Source organism: Nyctibius grandis, chromosome 1 (assembly GCF_013368605.1).
Source record: "Nyctibius grandis isolate bNycGra1 chromosome 1, bNycGra1.pri, whole genome shotgun sequence".
Lineage (NCBI taxonomy): Eukaryota > Metazoa > Chordata > Aves > Nyctibiiformes > Nyctibiidae > Nyctibius > Nyctibius grandis.
Window position 1 is genome coordinate 47309073 of NC_090658.1, and position 23844 is coordinate 47332916.

At 42.8% G+C, this 23844-nt stretch overlaps 1 protein-coding gene across 1 annotated transcript in view; it reads right to left on the reverse strand.

The window, feature by feature from the left end:
- The window catches only part of PGBD5 (piggyBac transposable element derived 5), a 66239-nt gene that overhangs the window by 3954 nt on the left and 38441 nt on the right, over positions 1-23844 (reverse strand). The window contains exons 4-6 of the mRNA XM_068414609.1: positions 23476-23610; positions 11308-11490; positions 3820-4015 (exon numbers count right to left, since the gene is read on the reverse strand). Coding sequence (XP_068270710.1) covers positions 3820-4015; positions 11308-11490; positions 23476-23610 — 514 coding nt within the window. The remainder of the gene's footprint in view (positions 1-3819; positions 4016-11307; positions 11491-23475; positions 23611-23844) is intronic.

A 23844-nucleotide genomic window follows, 5' to 3' on the forward strand; every position in this document is an offset into this window, starting at 1 on the left:
GAAGACAACTGCCGGAGCTAGGTCCCTCCTAGCTGCAGGTCTCTGTGGCAAGTGGTCCCAAGCCAGCTGACTCACTGGCACATCCAATGAGCTATTTCCCCTCCTGGTCCTCCCCCAGCATCGCTGTGTTCCCGTCCCTGGGTCCCTGGCAGTACTCCAGGGAACACACCACCTGCGCTGCGTCCGCGCCTGCCTTTGCCTGCATGCTGGAGGGGGTGCCAGCTGCCAGCCATGATGCTGCCATTGCAGGCAGGCATCAGCTTTTGGGGTGTTTTTTTTTAAAAACCATTTTTTTAAAGTTTTTAAGCTGTATTCTCATCAAGCAAAACTTGGGAAATACTACCCCAAATCCCAAATGAAACAACCAGAAAGACAAAGGTGTACCTATGCTTGTTTCCTCAAACACTTATCCTAAGCCAATCTGTGATTTTAGGAGCTAGAATCATGGTTTTTAAAAATGGAGGCTCAGTAGTACTAGCACTTGGATCCACCTTGGCAAGCACTGAGATTTCATAACATAACAGAGGGGGCACGGCATGTTCCAAGTGCTATATGGCTTTTTATCAGGACTTAGATTTGTTACAGTTTTTTATCAGAATTGCAGATAGTCAGCATTGTACAAGGTCTAATGTTCAAGGTCTTCCCATCAGAGTCCTCCAGCCTCATCCCCACTCTCACCATCCTTGGATACAACCTCTTGAATGTAGTCTCACAAAGGACATGTGGAAATCTAAAGTTAAAACCCTAAGCTTCCCTGTCCTGAAACATACTTTTTAACATTATGTGTCTTTCCCCAGACTTTAGAGTTCTGGGCAAATCTCACAAGCTGATTTTTTCAGGAAACTAGGTTTTCAGCAGACACTCCTCACACCAGCTCTGCCTGGGCTAAGAACCACACAGGGACTCATACAACTGCTTCATACAATTGTGATGCCTCCACAACATCTCCCATCCTCCCACAAGTCATTGTGAAATGCCAACACACCATTTGCAGCTCTTTAGTCCTTGCATGTGTGGCCCAAGCTTTGTTTTCTATCCTTAGCTATTGTCCGTTTAGCTTTTACATAGAGCTGGTTGGTGAAGAGCAGCTGTGAAAGCTCTTCTCAGAAAGAAGCTGCTTCTTAAAAAGATCTTGAGTTCAACAAGTTTTTGCTAAAGATGTCATTCTGGTCATCCTGCTGTGCAGCAAGTGAGGTTGCTGCCTGATCCATCCTGCTTCATATGAAAAATAGAAAAGATTGTAGTTATTTCTAGAACATAGTAATGGAGATGCTGGGAAAGTGTGCACCAGATCTAGGGTGGAAAAAAAAAATGCAGCCATGTCCCACAGATGGGGAGGTTTAGGCCAGCATATACATCATCTGCTTTATAATAAGGGTAACTTTTTACTCTCTGGGGGTCCCAATCCCTTTTGGCTTCTCAGTACTTCTGTAATACAGATACGAGGTAAAATTAAACTCAGGTTAAAGCTTAAGGGAAATTAAAAACCCCACTGATTTTTTTTCTAGGCAGAAACTTCATACTTGATAGCAGAGTAAGCCGGACACTTTTGCAAGACTAGATGAGTAAGACTCATCCTTTACCATCTGAGATGATGTATTATGACATGTTGGTTCAAAACATCCATAATAAATAACCTGCTGCATCTAAGAATAGTATTCATAGATCAGCTCTGACAAGTGTACTGCCCTCCTGGTACCTCTGGCTTGGGGGATTTGCACTCCGAGTACAGGCGAGATTTACCTGCTCGACTTTCCTCTAAATTGCAATAAATAGCTCATTAGTTACATCCACCTCTTTTCTCATCATAAGTTTTGTTTTGACCATCTCTTGGTTTCTGTTTTTAAGATTTTCTCTTCACAGCCTCTTCCACCTCCGTCAACATTTATGCTCAACCAAGTGCAAACACACACCATGCATTGTCAGGTGATCCCATTGGCGCCAGTCTCTGTCCAGCTACACTGTGTGGGTTTTATTCCCCTTTGGCCCTACCTCCTCTCCTGTCTAACATGTGCTCAGCAGGTCTGTGCCACAGGCTTGCCTCAAGTAGCATAGATTCCTCCTCTTCCTCCTCTGTATTTACATGCCTTAGAGGAGACTTTGGTGGTCCAGATTCAAGTTGGTTTAAACTAGTTTTGCTGCACTGACTTCAGAGATGCCAAATCGGAGGCAGGCAATCTGGTCTGCTGCCTTCCTACCGAGTCTCCATCTGTTCCCAGCTCTCCACTAGAGACTCTCTTCCCCCCAGCCTCCCTCTTTAAAAAGCCAGTCTCCGTTTTCTGTTCTGATTCACCGTGAACTATATCGTGAGCAATGTGTTGGGTGGGTCTTGCCCATCACACACAGAGGTCCTAATCAGTGGACGTTAAACTACCTCACACACGCAATCTACAATCCCATCTATGCCAAAACAGACCCAAGGTCAACCAGGAGCACAACAGCTCACACCTCTGTGTGCTGCTTGTAAGGATGCTGCCAGCAGAGAGTCTGCTTTTGCTCCCTCTTTTAATGGGGGGGTTAATGCTGACGTTTACAAACAGAGTATTTTTCTAATAATATTTATGAATTATAACCACAGGCTCTGTGCTAGCCTATAAAAACCAGGTGACGTGTAGTGATAACTCTTGTCCAGTTAGTGCAGCTGAATAATCTGAATCCAGCAAAGTGCACAAGGGAAACGGCACAAATCCTGATGGTGAACGCCCCTCATGGGGAGCAACACTGCTCCAGGGACTGGCTTCAGCAGGGTCCCCAAAATGTCATACTTCCTTCACGTACGTTATTTTCAGCATCTGTGCTCAGACACCAGTCCATCTGAGTTACCAAGTCCTCACTCTGCTGGGGTGCCCAGCCGAACTCCTTGGGATCAGCCGCACTTTGCTAAGGTAATGTGCCTTCTGGCAAGGCATTGAACAACACACTAAGTCAACTTCTCAGCTTGCCATACAGTAATTCAAGGCCTTAACTTTGCTTCTGTAGCCTGTACACACATGTGAGAGTCACTCAGGATTCAGATCAAGAGTATACAAGATGCCTTTGAATTGGTGGCTTTACATTCAAAGGTTTAGGTTATTCTTATTTGTCTCAGGCAGTTACACATAAATCTCAATAATAAAAATTAAAAGAAACTCAAACAATATTTTCACTGAAAGACGAATTTCAAAGAGTTAGCTAACCATATTGTATCTTACAGAAGTTTCCAAACCTTCTTAAAACCATCTGTATACTTTTGAAAAGGAAAAAATGTCAGTATCAAGAAGCTCTTTGCAATTATTTGAACTACCCGAGTTATCTGTTTTGGTTTCTTTTCATCAACTGCTAAAATCAATTTAACATACAACAGGAAGCCTTAATCATATTTACTTCTGGCAAAAAGACATTTGTTTGTGACTAAGTTTTTACTGTATAAGATAAATTAATTGTAGGATCTGCTCAGAGTTCTAAGTACATCATGAGATTTATTAATTTTTCTGTAGCAGCAATCCTACAAGATGCTTTGCAAATGGGCTAGTATAGTTTTATACAACAACCATCTTCCTTTCTCCGACCATCAGCAAAGATATAATCTTTATACCTAAAAGGATACTGCCTCCACCAGCTCAGGCAAAGGAGGCCGCATTAGCAGTAGGCTTTTAACCTTTGTACGGGAAAAAAGAATAGCTGTAGGAAGACACAAAAGGGAAGTCATCACTACTGCTACTCTCTAGGATATTATGATCATGCTCTTTGTTCAGGCTTACTAACAAACTCAGTGACTCATTTTGCCTTGTCACATAAAGCACGTGGACTTTCCAGATGAGCAGTAGGAATATTGCTTACCTTGTTGAACCGGTGAATAGGCATTGGTCAGGAAACGGAAGTGCCCTTTGTTGTACCAGCAGATCAAGGACATGTTTCCCTTCATTCTTATTCTGTACTGTCCTCTGGCCTGGGGAGTTTCAGGGTTGTTCAGCATGGATGGAGGTAGGCCTGTGCAGTCACTCTTCCTGGTGCTCAGCAACCCACAGCAGTAAATCTCTGCATGTGAACAACATTCCCTATCAGCAAGCCGTCGCATGGACCCAGAAAGCAAGAGCAGTGGAGCAAGTCTGAATGAGATGACTAGAGAAAGAGCTTATCCTACAACTTCCTAGTCCAACAGATATGTTAGCCAACTGGCCTTCTCCTCTAATACCAAAGATTTGTGTCCTACATGAATGTCTCTGGAAACCGAGACAAGTGCAGAAAGCCTGCTCTCTTTATGATATGTATTGACACCTCCTGCACAGTCATGATGAAATGACAAGGAGAAGAATTCAGGGTATATCTTCCCAACAATAACATCTACAATCCGTGTAACAGTCTTCACAACATGTTTAAAATTGGACTGAAAAAAAAACCAACAGTGATACGCATTATGGAACAAATCAGAATTTATGATCCAAGAGAGTCTTCGACGTTTAACTAAGAGAATAAATTGTGGAGGGAGCACAGATGTAGGGAAAGCTATAGCATCTTAGATGTTAACTGAAATAAATTCTCCTACATGACTCCCAGGATGCTTTTAATCACAATATGCATAGCTGACAAACTCTGGTTTAATCTACTTCTTCACTGTGCTACCTAGTTCTTGATTTTCAGCTCACTACTCCTTGCACCTGCATCATCTGGTTTGTTAAGGAATTGCTGCTTAAGCAATGAAGAACCACTGAAACCACTGGTTGATTTAAAACATGCATATGCCAGAAGGATGGAGAAGATGAAAATACAAGTTCATTGAAAACAGATCTTAGGGAAAGGAGATAAACCAAATAGTGCCCTAGTAGAGTGAGCACTGATCTTGTCCTGCACAGAAATCAGAGGCTCCACAGGTGACACATTCTGCTGCTCACAGCTTCTTGGCCTTTTCATATGTGAAAGAGGCAATGAATAAAATCTAACACCAAAAAAGCATGTCTCAATGCAGCCAGGTGGGCACAAACAAGATTTGGAAACAACATTAATAATGACAATGCTTGCATTTGTCATTAGGCTGTGAAATAGTAATAGCCTGTTTCTGTTAGTCTGAGAGAAGCAGATCTTCTTGAACAAATTAATTGAACTCAAGGAAATCTTGGATGGAAATTTCCTCGGTCTCCCGTGGCTTTGCATTAACCCACCTGAGTGGAAAAAAAAAAGACGGGCATGGAAGCAGGTGCCATCTGTGCACATCTTTCATAAGGCAGCTGAGGCTTGTGGTAGTTTAAAGCTCATCTATCAGCTAAGTCTGCTTGATCAAATTTTTCATCATGCTGAATTTTGCATGTTGGATAACTGGATATCCTTACAGGGGAAACACTAAGTCAGACTACAGTGTCTGGCTTGTCCTGAGTGTATTACCACTGATCTTGGGTTTCCATTTATGTGGCTCTTCTGCCTCTGTCTTTCTGGAATGACCTAAGCTCTTGAGTGCAGGTGCAGCTTTTGTCCTTGGTTCATATAGTGTCTGGCATGTGGAACATCCTCTCAACAGCTCACAGATACTACAGGAATACTAATATAATAATTGCTAATGCTCATTAATTGGTCCAGTTGCTGTGGGCAGGACTACAAAGAGCTAATGCTCTTCTATCAGAAATTTAAGACACTCGTGTCAGAAGAAGGTCAACCAACACAGCAATGGGACAACTACATTCTGAAGGTGGAAACACGCACTCCATCAGTTATTTCTAATGAATGAATTGGTCCCAGGAAACCCGCAAGTTCCTTCCACAAAAGATAATGAGAAAAGCCTGACGGCAACAGGCTTACAATCAATATAGGAGGAACTGCACCTCCAGTGGAAGGCTTTTTTTTTTTTTTTTTAATTTCATGTCTTGCTAAGAGGTAAAAGACATTGAGGTGCTTGAGTGTGTCCAAAGAAGAGCAACCAAGCTGGTGAAGGGTCTAGAGCACAAGTCTTATGAGGAGCGGCTGAGGGAACTGGGGTTGTTTAGCCTGGAGAAAAGGAGGCTGAGGGGAGACCTTATTGCTCTCTACAACTACCTGAAAGGAGATTGTAGCAAGGGGGGTGTCGGCCTCTCTTCCCAAGTAACAAGTGACAGGACGAGAGGAAATGGCCTCAAGTTGTGCCAGGGGAGGTTTAGATCGGATATTAGGATAAATTTCTTCACCAAAAGGGTTGTCAAGCATTGGAACAGGCTGCCCAGGGAAGTGGTTGAGTCATCATCCCTGGAGGTATTTAAAAGATGTGTAGATGTGGTTCTTAGGGACATGGTTTAGTGGTGGACTTGGCAGTGCTAGGTTAATGGTTGGACCTGATGATCTTAAAGGCCCTTTCCAAACAAAACGATTCTATGATTCTACACAGAGTAGGGCATGTACCTGCAAACTTTGGCATTAACATAGCAAACTTTTAGAAAGCGTTCTTCTAGCCAATATTAAGATCTTCCTGCGCTGATAACAAGCAAGCCTGGGAAGAATTTCCTTAGCTGCCTAAAGTTTATGGCTCACTGAAGGGTGATACTCTCTCCAGGAGACTGCAACGGTATGAAACCAAGCTAATAACTACGTTATTGTGCTAAAGCTTCAAAATAGCAACTCCATCTCTGAGATCCCATAATAATTAATTGTAGCCTTTCCTTTAGCTCAGACAATAAGCCTGCAGAAAGCTTCCAGCAGATGTTTCACTCCTCATGCAGAATAATGGGAACCATTTCCTCTCAGGAACATACCATATAACCCTCCTGCTGTATAGCCTAGAAGAGTGCAACACTTCTGCAGATTTACTAGCACCTCTTATCACAGATGACACCCTTAATCTGTAGAGTTTTTTAAAACCACTCAGTTACTATAGCAATAGAAGCAATAAAAATTATGCCCATCTGGCTCAAAGAAGTTTTTGTGTGTAATTAAATCAGAATCACAACAGGTGTTTGCCACATACACAGGAGTCAATGAAGACAGGTTGTCCTCCTCTGGTTGTCTTAAATTGTAACTGCAATATAAATGCATACACCTAAGCTACCTCAGCAAAGGTGAGGAAATGTGGTGTAGTCACCCAAGATTCATTCCCACGATCTCCAGGCCCCTGAGAGCTTGTGCTGAAGCCTGTTTCACCACATCGTCATTAGTACCATTTGCAAAGGCAGCCAGGCTCACACTAGTTCAGGCAAAAATACACATTCTGCGATCATTTTCCCTGAATGCAACGCTGGGTCAAGTCAGAGCTAGGGCAACCAGGGGGCCTGTTGTTGGAAGGAGATGAAAGCTTGCTTTGGTCCATGTGCTGGAGTTGCAGGATCCTGCAAAGCTTGTGGGAGTGCCATGGTCGCCCAGGCTGGCAACTCCTGCAGCTTTGCCAACCCTAGGCACTCTGCAGGACAGAGCCAGCTGCTCCTGCTGGTTCAGCAAGTGCAAAAGGGAGTTTTGGGGATCATTTGTTTAAGGGAAGCATGGGACACAGGGCTTTAGGAGGTGCTGTCCTCTGTAAGGGACAACACTAATGCTTACAGGGGGAAAAAAGGATGTGCACTGTGAATGAATGTCTCAGCGAATAACAATGATGACAGCTGTTTGCTTGCAGAACAGAGGCTTTGGGGCATTTCAGTGCAGGTTTCCAGTTCTATTCAGGGGCCAGAGAAAGTAATGCTTTGTACGTCCCCTGGAAAATAAAAAAGAGGTCTATTCAAGTTTTTTGATTTTGAAAAAGATCAAAGTGCCCTGTCTTATTTTCTGAAGTCTTCTCAGCTCTTGGTATCTTCAAAGATCTTAGAATTATGTCCACCGATATCCCTTTATATTACTAGGTACATATCTCTACTGTGGTACAGTGAAGGTGCTACACAGCAAGCATTCAATAAAGAACACTGTTTTTGCAGTAATGCATGTGTGGGTTAGGGTTAGGAAAAGCAAACGATAGTTAAGGTTCCATAACAGTCTTCATAGGATCACAGGATCGTATGGATTAAAGGATAATTCAGGTTGGAAGGCAACTTGGGATGTCTCTAGTGCCATGCTTTGCTCAGAGTAAGGTCAGCTCTGAGGTCAGATGGACCTCAGGGCTTTGTCTTGTCTGGTCTTGAAAACCTCCAAGGACAGAGAGTGCACAACCTGTCTTGGCATCCTGCTCCACTGTCCAGGAAAAACTTTACATCTAGTCTGAACGTCTTCTTTTGTTTCAGTTTATGTTAGTTGTTTTTCATCCTTTCATGATGCATCACTGTGAAGAGCCAGCTCCATTCTCTCAATAACCTCCTCAGGGTAGCATAAGGCTGCTGTTGGGTCCCCCCCGAAGCCTTCTCTTCTTAGGTTGAACAAGCACAGTTCCCTTTCCATAGCGGAGCATGTGGTCTAGCCCCTGGTCAGGATGGTGGCCCTCTGCTGAACTTACTCCAGTTTATCAATGCCTTTCCTGTACTGGGGGGGTGTTGTCCAAAACTGTGCTGAGTAGGAGGCAATAATCACCTCCCTTGATCTACAGGCTACACTCCTGTTAACACAGCCCAGGATAGTCTTGACCATCTCTCCTGCCAAGGCACGCTGCTGACTCACGCTCAACTCACTGGCTACCAAGACCCCTAGGTCCTTTTCGTCAAGAATCTTGAGAGGAACTAATATATTTTTGGTGGGTGCTTCTTTCTAGATTTTCCAGAATTTCCTTCAGTTCCCTTAAATGCAAATTTAGGTTCCCAAAAAGTTTATAGTTTCTAAGCATTAGCTTATTTAAATCTCCCTCTATTTCTCTGTTGATAGTTACAGAAAAAAAACAAAAGTAGTTAAGATCAATACCAAACTCTTTTTGTTTTCATTTCTCAATGGGATCTTTCTACCACTAATTCTGCTCCAGCCCAGAAACTAAATTTTCTTGAACAAGAAAAATAAATTTGTCAGTTTAAGAATGGGTCTTGAAATTTCATGAGCACCTGAGCATAGATGGTCTACATCAGGCTTTTGTGACGCTTCTTGGTCATGGTGTGGCCCTGTCCAGATTTAGTCAGCCATACACCAAAAAAGCATTAAGGTCATTGCTGAAGGTGACTGTGTGATACATTAGGAGACATCTCTCTGCTGAGTCCTTCTCTGCCTGCCTCTCCCCAGACGTACTGCCAATGCAGTAGGATCCCAGCAGGTGCCGGCAATACATTAGCTGCTTTGCAGTAGAGTCAGTAAACACAATCTCCCCCAGGGCTCTTACTGACTTCCCCACTGCTTGACAGATCTAGCATCTCACCTCTCCCAGTGTCTCATAGTCCTTCCAGTTCAACATCCCCCTGCCAAACTTGTGAGCTAGCCCCTAGTGCCCCATGGCAAACACAGACAATCCCATGTCCTTATTAAACAGAAACATTCACATTCTCCCCATGATCTTCTTTATATAGGAATGTCACACTATTTTGCAAAGCCAATAAACCTGCAATCTTAGTGTCCATCCCCCACCCACCCCATAGCTTCAGCCCTAGGAAGGAGATAGCATGTACCAGATCGGAAATTTAATTCTGGAAGCAGCTGTCAAATATCATAAAAAGGCTCATGAAGCCATATAACAAATACGAACCAAACTGAAATCTCAGTATAGCATTAGCATATTTGATTAAATAGTTAGTCAAAATTACGTGTTAAAAAGACATTACAGAATTTGTTACCTGCTAGAAACTGTTAATTTGAATGATTTGTTTGGTGTAAAGTCCATGAATAATTCACCCCTGTGAACAATTTAAATTATCTGCAAGTAATAAACACTTGTCTGGTTTAGTAGCCACACATCTTTTTCACTGGGGTTATGGACCAACTTTGTCATGCCATATTGTCTTTATCCTTCCCCAGCTGAGCATAAAGGGTGCAACTCAGCAGTCAAGTTTTTGTCTGTCAGTCTTTGCATTTAAACCTGACATATCTCAGGTATTAGGATTATGTTGGTTATCCTTTACATTTTTTGAACACGCATTTTGCATCTTTGCTTTAGTAGTCTTAAAAATGTAATGCTTTTAATCAGCTGTGAAAACAGTCATTTACTAAAGAACAGTCTCTGCTCCGAGGAAAAACTCCAGTGCACTATGAATATGCTTGACTTCTTTCCCATTTGGCTGTTTGTAGCATTTGGGAAACCATAGCTTCTTTTGTGAGAAAATGGTGGTATTCCACTGTACTCTGTGAGCTTCCAGCTTACCTAAAATAATGTAGGAGCTAGGTCCTGCACGGAGCTCAACAGAGACAGCCCTCAGTGTGAGTGCAGTCTGAAGGGCTCAGCTACAGCACTGGCATTCTCATTTTAAATGGGAATCAAGATACTGTCTCAGTTCCCAGTCTTTCCCCCTGCTCTGGGCCACGTTTCATTAATATAATGCCTCAGGTGGATTTAATTTTCTGCAATGGAAAACATGCCAAAAGGAAAACTCTGTTGTCAGTGCTGTGTTGAAAAGGGAAAAGGCCCCGTAGCCTCTTCCTACGTGATGCATAATGGCAGCCTCCAGCGTTACTGCTACGAAGGACCTATTGTACGCACCACACCGACTCTGAAAGGCCGTACTGGCTGAAGAGCAAGCCAAGAGTTACATTGAGATGACTTATAACTGCCTGTCAGAGTGCAGAAGCCTGCAATTCAAGGGGAGTCACAAGACCTCAGCATTTCTGAAAGCAAGGTAACACGTGGCTTTTCCATATTCAAGGTGAGGGGACATCTGACAGAGAGGATGACCTGGGATTACTCTCTGCACTAGCAAGAAACTGGCTGGGAGAGCCACACTGCCATATCGATGGACATTCTGCTGGCAAGTGTGCTTTTGCTAATGTAGAGTTTATTACGCTTTCAGAAATAAAACTGTCCTTGCAAGGCATGGTTATACCAGCAAAAAGTGAACCACGCTAGGGCTTTTGTAAGGGCACAAAATGTCATCTACAGAAGTCACATCTTTAACAGATATTAAACCAGCAAGGACTTCTAAGGCACACCTTTAAGGATTCATCCCATCCTTATTCTTTCACAAGGGGAAAAGAAAAATCACAGGCAGCTAGGAAATCCCTTGAAAAGTCCCCTAGGCCATATAGGAGATTAGACCTCACACTTCTAAGGCAAAGAACAAAAGCAAGTGCTTTAAACAACCTTATTAAAAATGTTTTTACATCCTCATTTTGAACTTTAAGAAGATTTAAAGAGCAAGATTTAAAGAGCAGCTTAGAAAGTCCTCTGCATAGTACCTTTTCATGAATGAGATCTCTTAGAGATGACCAACTTATCTATACAAGGAATTGAAATCTCAGTGAAGCCTTTTGGGAGTTTTTTTAATTCAGTGGCAGGAGTGTCCCTAGTTCTGTCATCATTAAAATCCAGTGAGTCACCCAATGATACACACCTTGCTTCTCAAATTCTTCAAAGAGATTCAGGCTGGTGATGCTTGGGCCAGTGAAGATGATGTAGTTCTTCCCAGAGGCATTCTGACAAAGGCTTTTGGCCACCATACTGTGGAGCTGCGGTTTGTTCTTCAAAGCATCCAGCCCATCAGCACCACTCCCTTCTTTGAGATGGACATAAATCTTAAGAAATGGGAAGAAAAGTCAGAAGGTTATAAGGAATCCAGAGGGAGCACATGCAATTGCCAACATACCTGCTCAGATCAACCGGAGACAAGCTGAGAATCAAGGCAGCAGATGATACTTTTTATAAACTGCTAATACCTAAAGCCCCTTTCAAGGGACTGTTACTTTAAAACCACCTGAGGCTAGCAGGCACAGCTACCTATAAATACAGTGTCCTTTGCCTCAGCTTAAGGGCTTCCTGAGGTTCTTGTCACTGTTGTGCAGTTTGAAGATTGCTTGGCAGGAAAAGACTCAAGTCATAACTGAGATTATGTGTTGTACGGAATCTGCATAGGCTTTAATGCTGCCAGCAAAAGGACAGCATGGGAACTTCAGTTTCGAAAAAGGCCCCTACAAGATGACCAGAAAGAAATGTCCCATTAGCTTCACTGCAGTAATGTTCAGATTTGTTTCTGTTGGCATCAACCATTAGGCTGAGACACCAGTGCGTGTGCACCCCCATAAATGAGAGGAGCCAGCAATACACATACCCAACCAGCCAGAACATCCTCATCAAACTCTCCAGGCACAGCACTAATTTTTAGATCCTTTACTTAGATCATGATTTGGAGACAACCCACCAAAACAGATTGAACCAGGAAGCAGGGTACAGCGCAGTATGCTGCTGTTAATAGGGAAATGCCTGGCTCATTTGTAGCAGGCTGCAGTAGCTTTAGCCTGTACCCTGCTACTGTGCAGTCCACAATACTATGCATTTCAAAAGAGCTCTCAACACCATCTGTAGATGGACATACATGTTTGTGTTAAAGTGCAGGAACATTTATCCCTTAGGAGTGTGACTATAATTAACCAAACACAGTCCAGCTAGTATACCCACCAACTGAAAGAGCACTGAAGTAAAGCTATTCCTTCAAGTGATCCCTCTAAAAGAGGAGTCTTCTGCATTGTCATGCAGAGGAAGAAAGCACATAACCCTTCCTTTGTACACAAGCCTTCAATTTTATTTCACTGACAGTATTTTACAAGCATAACTTTCACCAAAGTGGAACACCTATTAAAATCAGGTAGGCATCTGACCTTCATCTTGTTCTAAAAGTCAGCACAAATAACCTGCTGGAAAGAGAAATGAGAAGAAGCAGACACTGTGTTCAGTCACTCAAACAGTATGGTAACACCATGGAACTTGCAAAGATTTAAAAACACACACAAATGCAATTTTTCTGAAAAATTTGCCCAGGCCTGCCTTCGTGACTTTGTCTCTGAAATACTCAGTTCTTTTAGGAATTCCAGAAAATTTTACCTGACAGAGAAAAAGCTGAAACTTGCTCAGTATTCAGGGGCAGGGAAAAGGAATTTTGCCTTGTTTGTTGGAGTGATGTATCCACAATGAGCTTTTGTTAAACTTGCTTGAGATCTCAACCATCCAGAACACGCAGCATTGCTTTCCTGTATATGTATCCATTTCTCCTACCAACACACTCCTCCATAAAGGAAAGTTCATTACAATGCTCAGAGAATAAAAATGCTTGCACATTTGCAGCAGTGTTCTCAGTAATTTATGTCTCAATGATCTCAGAGGGGAAAAAAAATCAATTAAACAGTTTCTCCCTATTTTTAGATAGTGTATCTCCCAGCACTGGTATTCTAGACATATTAATGTAATATTCCCTAGCAATTCATGCATCGTGGAACAGACCCCCGAGGAGTGTGTTATGTATGGAATCTCTGAGAAATGAGACATAATTTGTATTTTGAAGTAATCGACGTGCTAAAGAACAAAGTTGGTGCAAGGACGAATGCACACTAACTCCAAAAAGAAGTACAGCATATATTAAAAAGAAGTCTTAAATATACATTATTTATCTTAAAAAAAAAAATTCCTTTTTTGATAGAAAAGTTTCCAGATGAGGACAAAGGCAGGAATGTTTGTAGACTCCCTGATCATGCTCCACTCACTTTTGAAAGCTGTCAAATTTGTGCTTTCCCCAATGCTAAGTCTGAGGACTAGCTAATTATAATAAGTCATTTAGGTTATTAATCAGGGCTCCAGAGAGCAGCTTAAAGTAGAATGCATACAAAGGGCAGATTGTTCCAAGTTTGCAGCAAAGGTATTTCATTATTATTGGTTACTAGTACGACAGCACAGAGCCTACACATCAAGCCCTTAAAATCTACATACAAGGTAGAGGAGACAGAAGATGCAGACAGATTAGTTTCAACCTTGGATTAGCAGTTAAACTGAAAACGAAGCAGGAATCTCTAAGCTTAGGAAAGTGTCCTACACCTTCCCTCCCCTATTGCAGTAAGTCTTACCTAACCAAGAGTCTCTCCTGCTCCATGCTCACTTCGTATTCCCTGTAGAGTACCACCCCACCAAGGGATGAGGAAGTCTGCTGGCATTGCTGGTGTGCCGATTGGTCCCTCACTGTGAGCTGGTTTGAGTCTGCAAGCAGCTATTCTAAAGAGCATGGCCACCATGCAAATGTCCACTGAGGTACCACTATTTTCATACTTTGATGCTACGTACTCCATAGGTTTTGTTAGCAGAGTTCCCTATGCACCTGGCACCCTTCCATTGCGTTCCCCTCTATCTCAAGGGTCCCTGTAATGGCCACCTTCTGATTCTCATCCCCCCTTGCTCTGCTCACTTCCCCAGTGCCCTTTAGTCAAACATCCATACCCATTGCTGAACCTTCCCTTCTCCTCCAATGTTAAATATATCCCCCTTTTTTCTCCTTGGACATTTCCTTGCCTATCCGAGCACAGCCTTTGTTCTTGGCACAATTTTTCTTGTTTTGGAGAAGCATCTTTCAAAGCTCTGTTGGGAAGATGGATGACAGCAGCATAATGTTGGAAGGCATAAAGGCTGCTGTGAAACAGTGGCTGTGTACAGGCAACTGGCAAAGGCATAGCTTCAAATATCCTTGCAAGCATCTAGGATCCCATATGGCCTTTTTTTCCTTCTCCCCATCCTCTCATCCAGATTATTTCATTCTACCTCAAATCATTAAGATCCTGCCTACTGAAGCCCACAGCATTCCCCGCCCCTTCTGTAATGCATTAGAAGTGGTATTTAACAGTTATCAGTCTGCAGAAAAAGCACAGAATTTCCAGAAATTGGCTGCAAGACCTTCAGAGGCACAGTCAGAAGCTGCTCCCCAAAAACGTTTGTTAAACCATTCACCATTCACCACAGCTTTCCCTGTGGCAGCGTTAGAGCTTTGTGCCCTTTCCATGTGCTCCAATAGCAAAACGTCATCAGAAGTACAGGCTCGACAACTGCTGCTGGACAACAGATGGAGATGCTGGCAGCAACATCCTCTGCTTCTGCGGGTGACAGTCAAAGCCATGCTTTTTGAATATCTGCAGAGTGTATCTTTTTCTAGTGGCTGCTGATCCATTTGATCTGTAGCACCAAATGGGACAACTTGTATAAACGTGACATCATTTGTCTTAGGACGTAACTACAGGCTGAAGCTCTTTATCCTGCAGTGCTGGGACAGAAACAGAGATTTCTCTAGTCATTCTAAATTATTTGTTTTTTATCAGAACAGCTACACGTTCAATTCTGCCATCTCTCTATCTACGGCAGCCCTACCGCACCAGATACTTTCAATCCAACATGTTTTAAACCCGTGCACACAACAGGTCTCTCTTCTCACACCATTTAATTCATCCCTCAAACCCTCCTCTCTTCTGCCTGCAGTCTCCATGCAGCATGCTAACAGTCTCTTCCCTTTAAAAGCCTGACAGTAAGAAAAGACCTTCGCAGTCTCTGGCTCATCTTTCCTTCCACCTACAACTACTTCTGCTTCCTCCCATCACAAACGCAAAAGTAGGTATCAACCAATATACCTGAATGCCCGAGCGACAGGGTATGTGTGAAGGCTGTGCTGAGCTCTTCCAAAACAAGAAAAGCAGCGCAAACTGTTCTGGAAAGACCGTTTGCCTACACATAGGCAATCAGAAAAGACATCACATTTCTGGGCAGGAGATTTCATATGTTGACAGATGAGAGGCAAGTCAATCACCTGTCATTCAGAAACTCAAACCAAGTATGTTTGGCTACAGAGGCAGACTGCTGCAGAGAGTGCTACCAGAGGACGGAAGGTCTCAGGGTAGACATCTCTACTACAAGCCAACAGGAATTTCCTTGCTCTGTGCTGGCAACTTACTCTATGGAAAATTCATGTGGAAGGTTCATAAGGTCTCACTAGAAACTGGATAGAAAACCCAAGCACTTAGGAACAATGGCTGCACCTTGACTGCACATTTACGAGTGCCCTAGAAACTAAAATATTGGCAATTCTGCACATATTCAAAGCTCAGACAGCAAACTGAAAGCACTTCTGAATAGCACATCCCAAATACTCCACATTCATACATAATTGAAGCACCCCAGGGTACAATTCTCAAATGAAATAGATGACATTTGGAAGAAAAAAAAAGGGCGGCAGTAGTAATAAACAGGAGGAAGATTTTGAAGGCTACATTATGCAAAATATCTCACAAAAGGCAGACCCAAAACAACCACAAAACAGAAGCCAAGTTTTTAGATGACACAGTTATAAAAGCAAGAGAAAAAAGAATGGTACTGTCATGCTTTTTGAATCCTGAATAGCTATCAAAAATAACTTCATTTTTCTATAGACTTCACAGCCAAATACTCAACTGCTCATTCCTAGTGCCACTCCCTAGATCCTGCCTCACTCTGTCTTCCTCTCTCATCCTAAATCTCATCTCTAACTGTTGCCATTACCATCACTGTTCGGAGATCCTCCCCTCCAGTCCCACCCCAAAACTTCTGCAGCCCATATTCACCTCCTTCTTTAATGCCCTCTGCTCTGCCAGCTCTTAGGTCTAACTCTTTCTCAGTAGCTGTTGGCACCACTGATGGTGCTCTTACCAAGACCAGATCTTTTAATTGGTTTGAGCCCCTCTTCATTCTCTTCCTACTCCTCTAAAGGCTACTTTGAAAACAATATTCAAGGGACACGCAACCTTCCCATTCGTTTTCCATCTAGCTCTTGGGGCTCCCTACAAAGCTCTTCCCTTGGTCCCCATCTCTTCTCCCTCTGCCTCCTATTTTGAAATATTTCAGTCTGCATCAGTACACAGATCCAGCCAACATCTGTGTGCTGAGGACTGGCAAATCTCTGTACACGTTCTTCAAAGTTTCTAACAAGATCATGGTAAGACTGGCAGAGAGATGCTGGTAGAGTTGACAATGCAAGCCCAATACGGCTAAAAATAAAACTTCTTGTTTTCCTTCCCCTGAAATCACTTTGCCATGTGATTGCATCATCACCAGGGACACTAGGACATCTTACCTGTACTGTGAACCTACAATCTGTGGATCATCAAATGCTGACTTCTCTCTATAGCTTCTCCTAGGCCAGCCATATCTAAGTCAAGCAGCTTCATTATGTGTAACACCTCTATGATAAAGCCTTTCCCATTCTTTCAAATATCTAGGAACTGTCTGGCTCTCTTCTCAATTACTGCAATCATCTTTCTTCCCTTTGGCCTTGCTTACATGTATCTTGACATCCAGACAGTGCTCTGCCCCATAGATCACTTCCCTAACCCTTTGCTTCAACCATGTCAGCCTTCTGCCAGTTCCCTCTTCTTTGCAGCATCAAATGGAAGTGGGGATGGAAAATGGAGACAACCCTTTGTCGTTTAGCCCTCCCTATTTGAGGTCTTCCTATATCTTTTCAGTATACTGATTCCTGCTGGCATTTGCCCTGTGAAGCCAGGCATCCAACCACTGATGCCAAACAAGGCCATGTTTGCTTCTTTCCATGCTGCCTTTCTCCTGCCTGGTTGGAAAGCAGCGCTAACCTCTGCAAAGCTCTTTCCTTTTGCTCTTTAATACTCTTCTTAGACAGGACGCAACCCCCACAACGCAACTGCTAATCTATGCATTGGTACCGCTGTCTTCTTAGTGCCGCTCGATTGAGCTCCCTCTGTGCAACTGGCAGCCCAGCTCAGGTGCATGATCGAAGCCTCTCTGGTGCCATACAATTGCACAGCCTTGGCTCTAGTTTTTCTAAGAAAATTACTGTTGAGCTGTGAGAAGGAATATAAGTGAGGATAAATGTAAGTGAGAAAGTATATGTGATGCAAAATAAGAAAAGTAAAAACTACCAGTACGTGCTGTAACTGTTAGGGAGATAACATTTAGGTGCTCAAGGGGGAAAATACTTCCATAAAAAGCTATAAAATCTTAAGAATAAAACAGAAGATGACAATTCAGTGACATCAAGGACCCAGCTCATTTCCAAGGAGCAACAAGGCTGATGACCACCTGGCCTGCGCAGGCTCACTGGGAGCAGGGACTATACTGGTGCTTAGCACCGTGTTGGTCCCAGCTCTCTGCTGTGTGCATTAGCCATTAAACACTGCTGTACACATCCTGCTGCAGAGTCTCTGGGCAGCCAAAAGGTGCCTGAACTAAAGTGACTCGCTGTGGAAGGTTTATGCCTCCATCTTGCATTTAGATGCTAAACTTGCTAGGGCAGGGATTGTCTTTTTGTTCCACTTACAGCACCCAGCACAAAGGGATGGGATCTGTGAGGGGTGATCCTATGGCAGAACTATGAAGTGAGGAAGAGAGGAGGCTTTGGTGCTTTTAGCCTCCTTCCTCAGGCAGAGCTGCACTGAGTGAGAACAGCTTCAAAAAGGAGACAACTACACAGGTAGTTTTATCGTCAGAAACTCCAAGCACCACAGAGGGGAACTAAAAAATAACTTTCGCTCCTACCTGAAAATAGACACTAGGACTGTGGGTAAACTCTGGGAGAGATCTTTGCATTAGGTCACGTTTAGATGTTTGTTTTTCCCATTCACCTAGAAACACAGTCAGATTGTTATCTCCAGAGAAATGAATGGGGTTGGCCCATCACACATCTGCAAAACTATCTTCCTACTTAATACCGGTGAGCAAGAGGATAACCGACTTTTAATTGAGATCTGAGATTCTCAGATGCTGACAACACAGAACCATATGCATTAAAAAGCCACAGACTGGTGGGAACCAGAGGAAGAAAGCAGATAGGATTTTCCAGCCACCATTGACTGACAAATGAAGGTGATCAGATTTCCTGGGATCCCCTCCCAGCCAAAGCCTGACCTTGAGAGCCTCCTCAAAGCAGCTGCTACATCTGTGTGTTCCAGATGCAACTGTTCCAGCAACAGAGAAATTATCAGGGCACTCTTTAAAGAAACCCAAGGGCTCAGACTAATCTCAGAACTTAAACAGGCTGAAACACCAATGTTTCTGAGCAGCTTTATTAAACAAATACACAGATGGCTAACTCTCCTGCAACTCTGACCTTGAAAACAAAATTCACTCCAGGCTTATTTACCCCCTCCTTTCCCAGCGACTGAATGCACTTATGTGGTGTGTTGTGAAAGTATAAATTCTTTGGGGCACCATCTCAGTTTCCCTAAATTCTGCAAGTAAATTCTTACTCTGTAAAATAAACAGGGTTATGAAGTATTCGAGATGACTGTACTTACCCTGTTTGAAATCAAGAATGAACTACAGCATTTACTACAAAAGCGTGATGTTTGCATTGCTTTATTTTTTTTTGCTGCAACCGAAAGCTCTGCCACTGATCTATGGAGCGACCTCAGACATCTCCCTTCACCGAGACTGCTGCTCTTCAGGGAGAGAGACATTTCTTACCCTCTCATGCAGGGGCCAGCCTGATCCAGGTTGCACTCTTTAAACACCGCTATAGTGCAAGTCGCTGATCATTCAGTAACGTGGGAAAACTCAAGCTGCAGAGACAGTCCTTTTTCTTAATCTGTTCTGACTCATCACTTCTTCAGGGTAAGCAGTGGAAGGTAGAAACTCAAATTCAGTCTCAGCACAAGGATCTAAAGGGCTTCATAAATCTGAGTGACACGTTTCACAGGGAAATTAATGAAAAAGAAATGCGTTATTGCAAGAATTTTCTGCCAGTGAATAAAAGCAAGTGCAGGGCCCATATAGCTGGGGACAGGGAGGGGGTGTGGGAAGGGAAGAGTATCCAGAATAGCCTCAGAGAACAAACTTCATCCCAAGGAATAGGAAAGGATACACACACCCATAATGCCATCTCTTCTCCACCATGATATCACAGGTTTTTTAAGTGAATAATTGGGTTGATGAGCTAATTCCATTACTGCCTATCATAATGATTAATATTGCCTGACCGTCCCTTTGCAGTGCTCTCTACCATCTGCATACTGCCTTCCATTTTGTTGACTGATGGCTCTTTGGGTCAGGGACTATCTTTAGGGTTATGTTTGTGCCATGGGCCTGTGGTACAGGACAAGGCACTATGGGAATAGCTTGTTCTGCTTGACTCCCTGTGGGGACCAACTTTCTGTGTTTCCTTCTGCAAAATAATCAGAAAACCTTCATCTGCTGGAGGAGCTATGCAAGGACTAAGCATCACTTAGTAACAGTTACGGCCACGTTCATTCCTTGTGGGACACACAAGACAAGGAAAGAGAGAGCACGATGTGTCCTCTCAGGACAAAATAACTGGCACTGATCAGATATTTGGGAACTCTCAGCAGTTTTTGATGAGCTCTATTGCTATATCTAAAATGAAAGAGAGTTCTACCGATATATTTATGCGTATCTTTTACAAGCAAGTGTTCCAGACTTTTTGAGAGAAAAAGATAGAAAAAAAACCTGACACAACTAGAGTTTTGATTTAAATAGGATTACTTACTCAGCAAATACTCTAAGAAAGAAACACTTCTAAGATACTGTCATCATTTAAACTGCAGTCAAGATATTAAAATATTGGTTTGAAAAGTGTCTTAGTGGTAACATATATGCAGGGAAATACATTGGAGGGGAATGAGGAGATGGAGCAGAGAGGGACACCTGAGGTGCTGCAAGCTGAGCTTGCTATTCTCGTTGAATTAGAAAGAAAGAAACAAGAAGGCCCAAGCTCTCTCCTGCAGCAGCAGCTGCTGCCACCTTGATGTCCAGCATCAAGGATGGGTAAAAAAGGCAACAGTATCAGGGCAGTTTTGCTGCCTACTTTGCCAAAGTCAGCTCTCCTGGAGACCTTCTAACCCTCTGAAAGGTTTTGTTCATCTTCCCAGCTGCTGTAGACGTATATTTACTTTGTTTGAATGATGTGTCCTTCCTCATGTTCCCACTTGGCCAGCTGACCATGAAAAGATACTCAGCAACAAAGCTATTCACTGCAACAAGATGCTTTGCTTGAGAAATTCTGAAGAAGAGATATGATTTGAAATTGTGCATTTATCTTAAAACAGAGACTTAACTGTCAGGGTGGAGTCAGGTTGCCTGTGTTACAGAAGACAGAAAAGTAGTCTAATATATATACATTATTTATATTATGCATATATAAGCCAAGCACCTTCTTATATCCACAAGCAATATTTGGTTTTTATGCCACTTCTGTTCCATGAATGGCTTATTGGGCTGGATTTTTAACCAAACACTATTTGCTTAAAAAAGCAAATGATGAGCCAAACGGAAGTATTTACTCACACCCAAAAAAGTGGTTCAGAGTTTTGTTCATGAGAGCAAGCAGAGGAATTTGGGGAGTCAAACAGCTAAAACTCCTAATGTTAACAACTGCCCTGTGAGCTGCCAGCCAGGAGTTGTTCACAGAGTAGCTCAGCATGTGGCTTCAAAACACTGATACCAATTTTACATTAGGAAAACAAGCCAACCAATTCTTTTCAGATCACTGGGATAACTGAAATGTCCTAAAATGAAGATTTTTTAACGTCAGGCTCATCATTCAGGATTCGAGGACCTTGCTTTTGGCCACGAGCATCACAGACCTCTTGAGGTTCCTTCCATTTCTGACAGCCAGTCATATGCAGCTCACTTCTCTCTTCTGCCTGGGCTCCCTCTCCTTTTTATAGATATATATTACTCAGACTTTTGAAACTGAATTAGCCTGATTTATGAAGTTTATAGTCATATTTCATCCTGAATAAAATGACCTCGATGCCATCACGTGGAAACAATGAGGGAGGGAATTCATCCAGACAGTATCACTGAATTTCTATGTATTTCCAAGTGGGTGCTGTAAGGTTTTTCCGACAGCAGACAGGTGATAGATCAGTCAGTCCTTAAGTATCAGGCAACAAGTCCTTCCTTCATGATGGCAGCTTCACAAGAGATGGAGGGGAAGGTGTGCACACGAAGGGGGAAAACATTGGATTTTCTTCTTGTTTAGATCAATTCTCTCCATACATTAAACACAGAAAAAAACCCTCTTTTAATACAGTAAATAACCAAATAACCACCAAGTAAGTGCTTTGGATTCTGCAAGATCCCTTGTAAGCGTGACACAACTGATGTAGCATTTCAAGCATACCATAGTTGAAGATCCCCATCTTCCCCAGACAAGGTTTTTCCATTTTAGCATGAACGCTCATGTTCCTGTACATTCTTTTTCATCCTTCCCTAAGGTCTCTCTCACCCAGTCATTTTAGCATGATGATAATTACAGCCAAGTCATGGAATGAAAATGGAAGGCGGCTGGTAAAATGATCCTGGACGTCATCCGGATGCAAGTGAAGCATGAGTATCTAACTCATTAAGGGAGCAGGAGGACTAGGGTGGTGCTGAGCATCTATTCTGTTTAATTTGACATTCCATTAATTTACTTTCCTCAATGGACAGGACAGGAGGTGCAATGTAATTATAGCTCAGATCTGAAACCTCTGGCATGTCTGAAGACTTATTAGCTTGGTGGCAGTTGGCTGTGGGGAGCATGACAAGAGAGATCAGCAAACTTTGTGCTCGCTGTACCCATTATGCTTCAATAATAAGCTGCATGTGGGACTGGTGGAGTTCACCTTGGAGATTAAGGACACTGCCTCTGTGTAGCAGATGACTTTCCAAAAGCCTTGAGAGTGGAAACTTCCAAGGATGCTTCACAAGGTGAATCTATTTTGTATCAGACAAAACTGCTTTAAAACCTGCATGGAAGATGTATGATCCTAATTTTCTTCTTAGAGTGAATAGCATTGCTGAAAATGCAAACCCCTGTTCCCAGTGAGCCTCTTTTCTTGCATAGCTACTCAAACAGTCGTAGTGATTCACAGATCAAATTTTACTGTGAACGTATGTTCAACCACAGCAAATCCACAGGCCCTGCAGTTTTGACATGCATTCAGCCTGAGCAGGCAGTGTGCGTGTCCTGCCTGAACCTCTGAACCACTGCTCTGGAACATGCAGGACACCACATTTTCACAGAAGCTCTTGGGAAAAAGAAATATCAGAAAATATCTGCCCCCTCACCTCTAGGTATCAAAATAAATGGCCAGATTTTTCAAGAGCTCTCAGAATACATAAGCAACTGGGGAATCTGAGAATTTGAAAAGTTGTCCCCAATGCTTTACAACACTAAAACCAAACCCTTTAACACATCTCCTACTCAACCTCATATCTCACCTTGAAGTCACATCAGATTTTATTTCTTTGGTAGAGAAGTAGAGGTGTGAAAAGAGATGTAATAGGAAATTCCACTGATATATTTCTCTCAGAAAAATTGACATCTTGATACCATATTGATTTAGTCTGTTGGACACCACTGGCTATCACAGATGCAGTGTTATACTTAGAGAGAGAAGCTGACTCACTAAAAATTACAGAAGCCACAGTACCTAGACATTATGATAAACTTAGGATGTACAAACAGACAGACCTTTTAACTCCATTTAAATTTAATTAGTTTAGGACTGGCAGCCAGATGGACAGTATTAGAGACAGGCACCTTCAGTTAAATCATACAGCAAACAGAGCACCAGGACCTTGTTGTTACTGTCCTTCGGATCTAGTATCTGCAGGAGACAGAGGCCTGCTGCATTCAGATTGTAGCCCACGGCAAGGCAACAAAGGGAAGTGACTGTTACCTTTGGTCCTGCAATACATTTAAGGGTCTGCTGGAACTGAATCAAGACATCTGAAGAGGTAAAACCCACCTGGCAGATGAAACCAGTGGATGAGCACTGCCGAACCCAGAGACTGAATTTCCTCTTTTTCCTCTTACGCAGCTCCCTCTCTGTACACGTGGCAATGAAAACAGGATCCTCGTCAATCAGGGGCTCATGTAGTACCTGCAATTGGCAAGAAAAGAGGGGAGGGTAGAGAAACAGAAGAGTACATGATTGCTGGAAAAAATGGTGCTATAAATTCTTCCAAGGAAGTACAACCCTTGCATTGTGCTTGTGCACATCACCTCATACAAAGGAGCAAAACCAGTTTTGTTCAATGCTACCATCCAACAAAAACCAAAGCCTGGCCAAGGACACTCCATTGTGGATGGCTGCTCTACACATGGTTTGCAAACA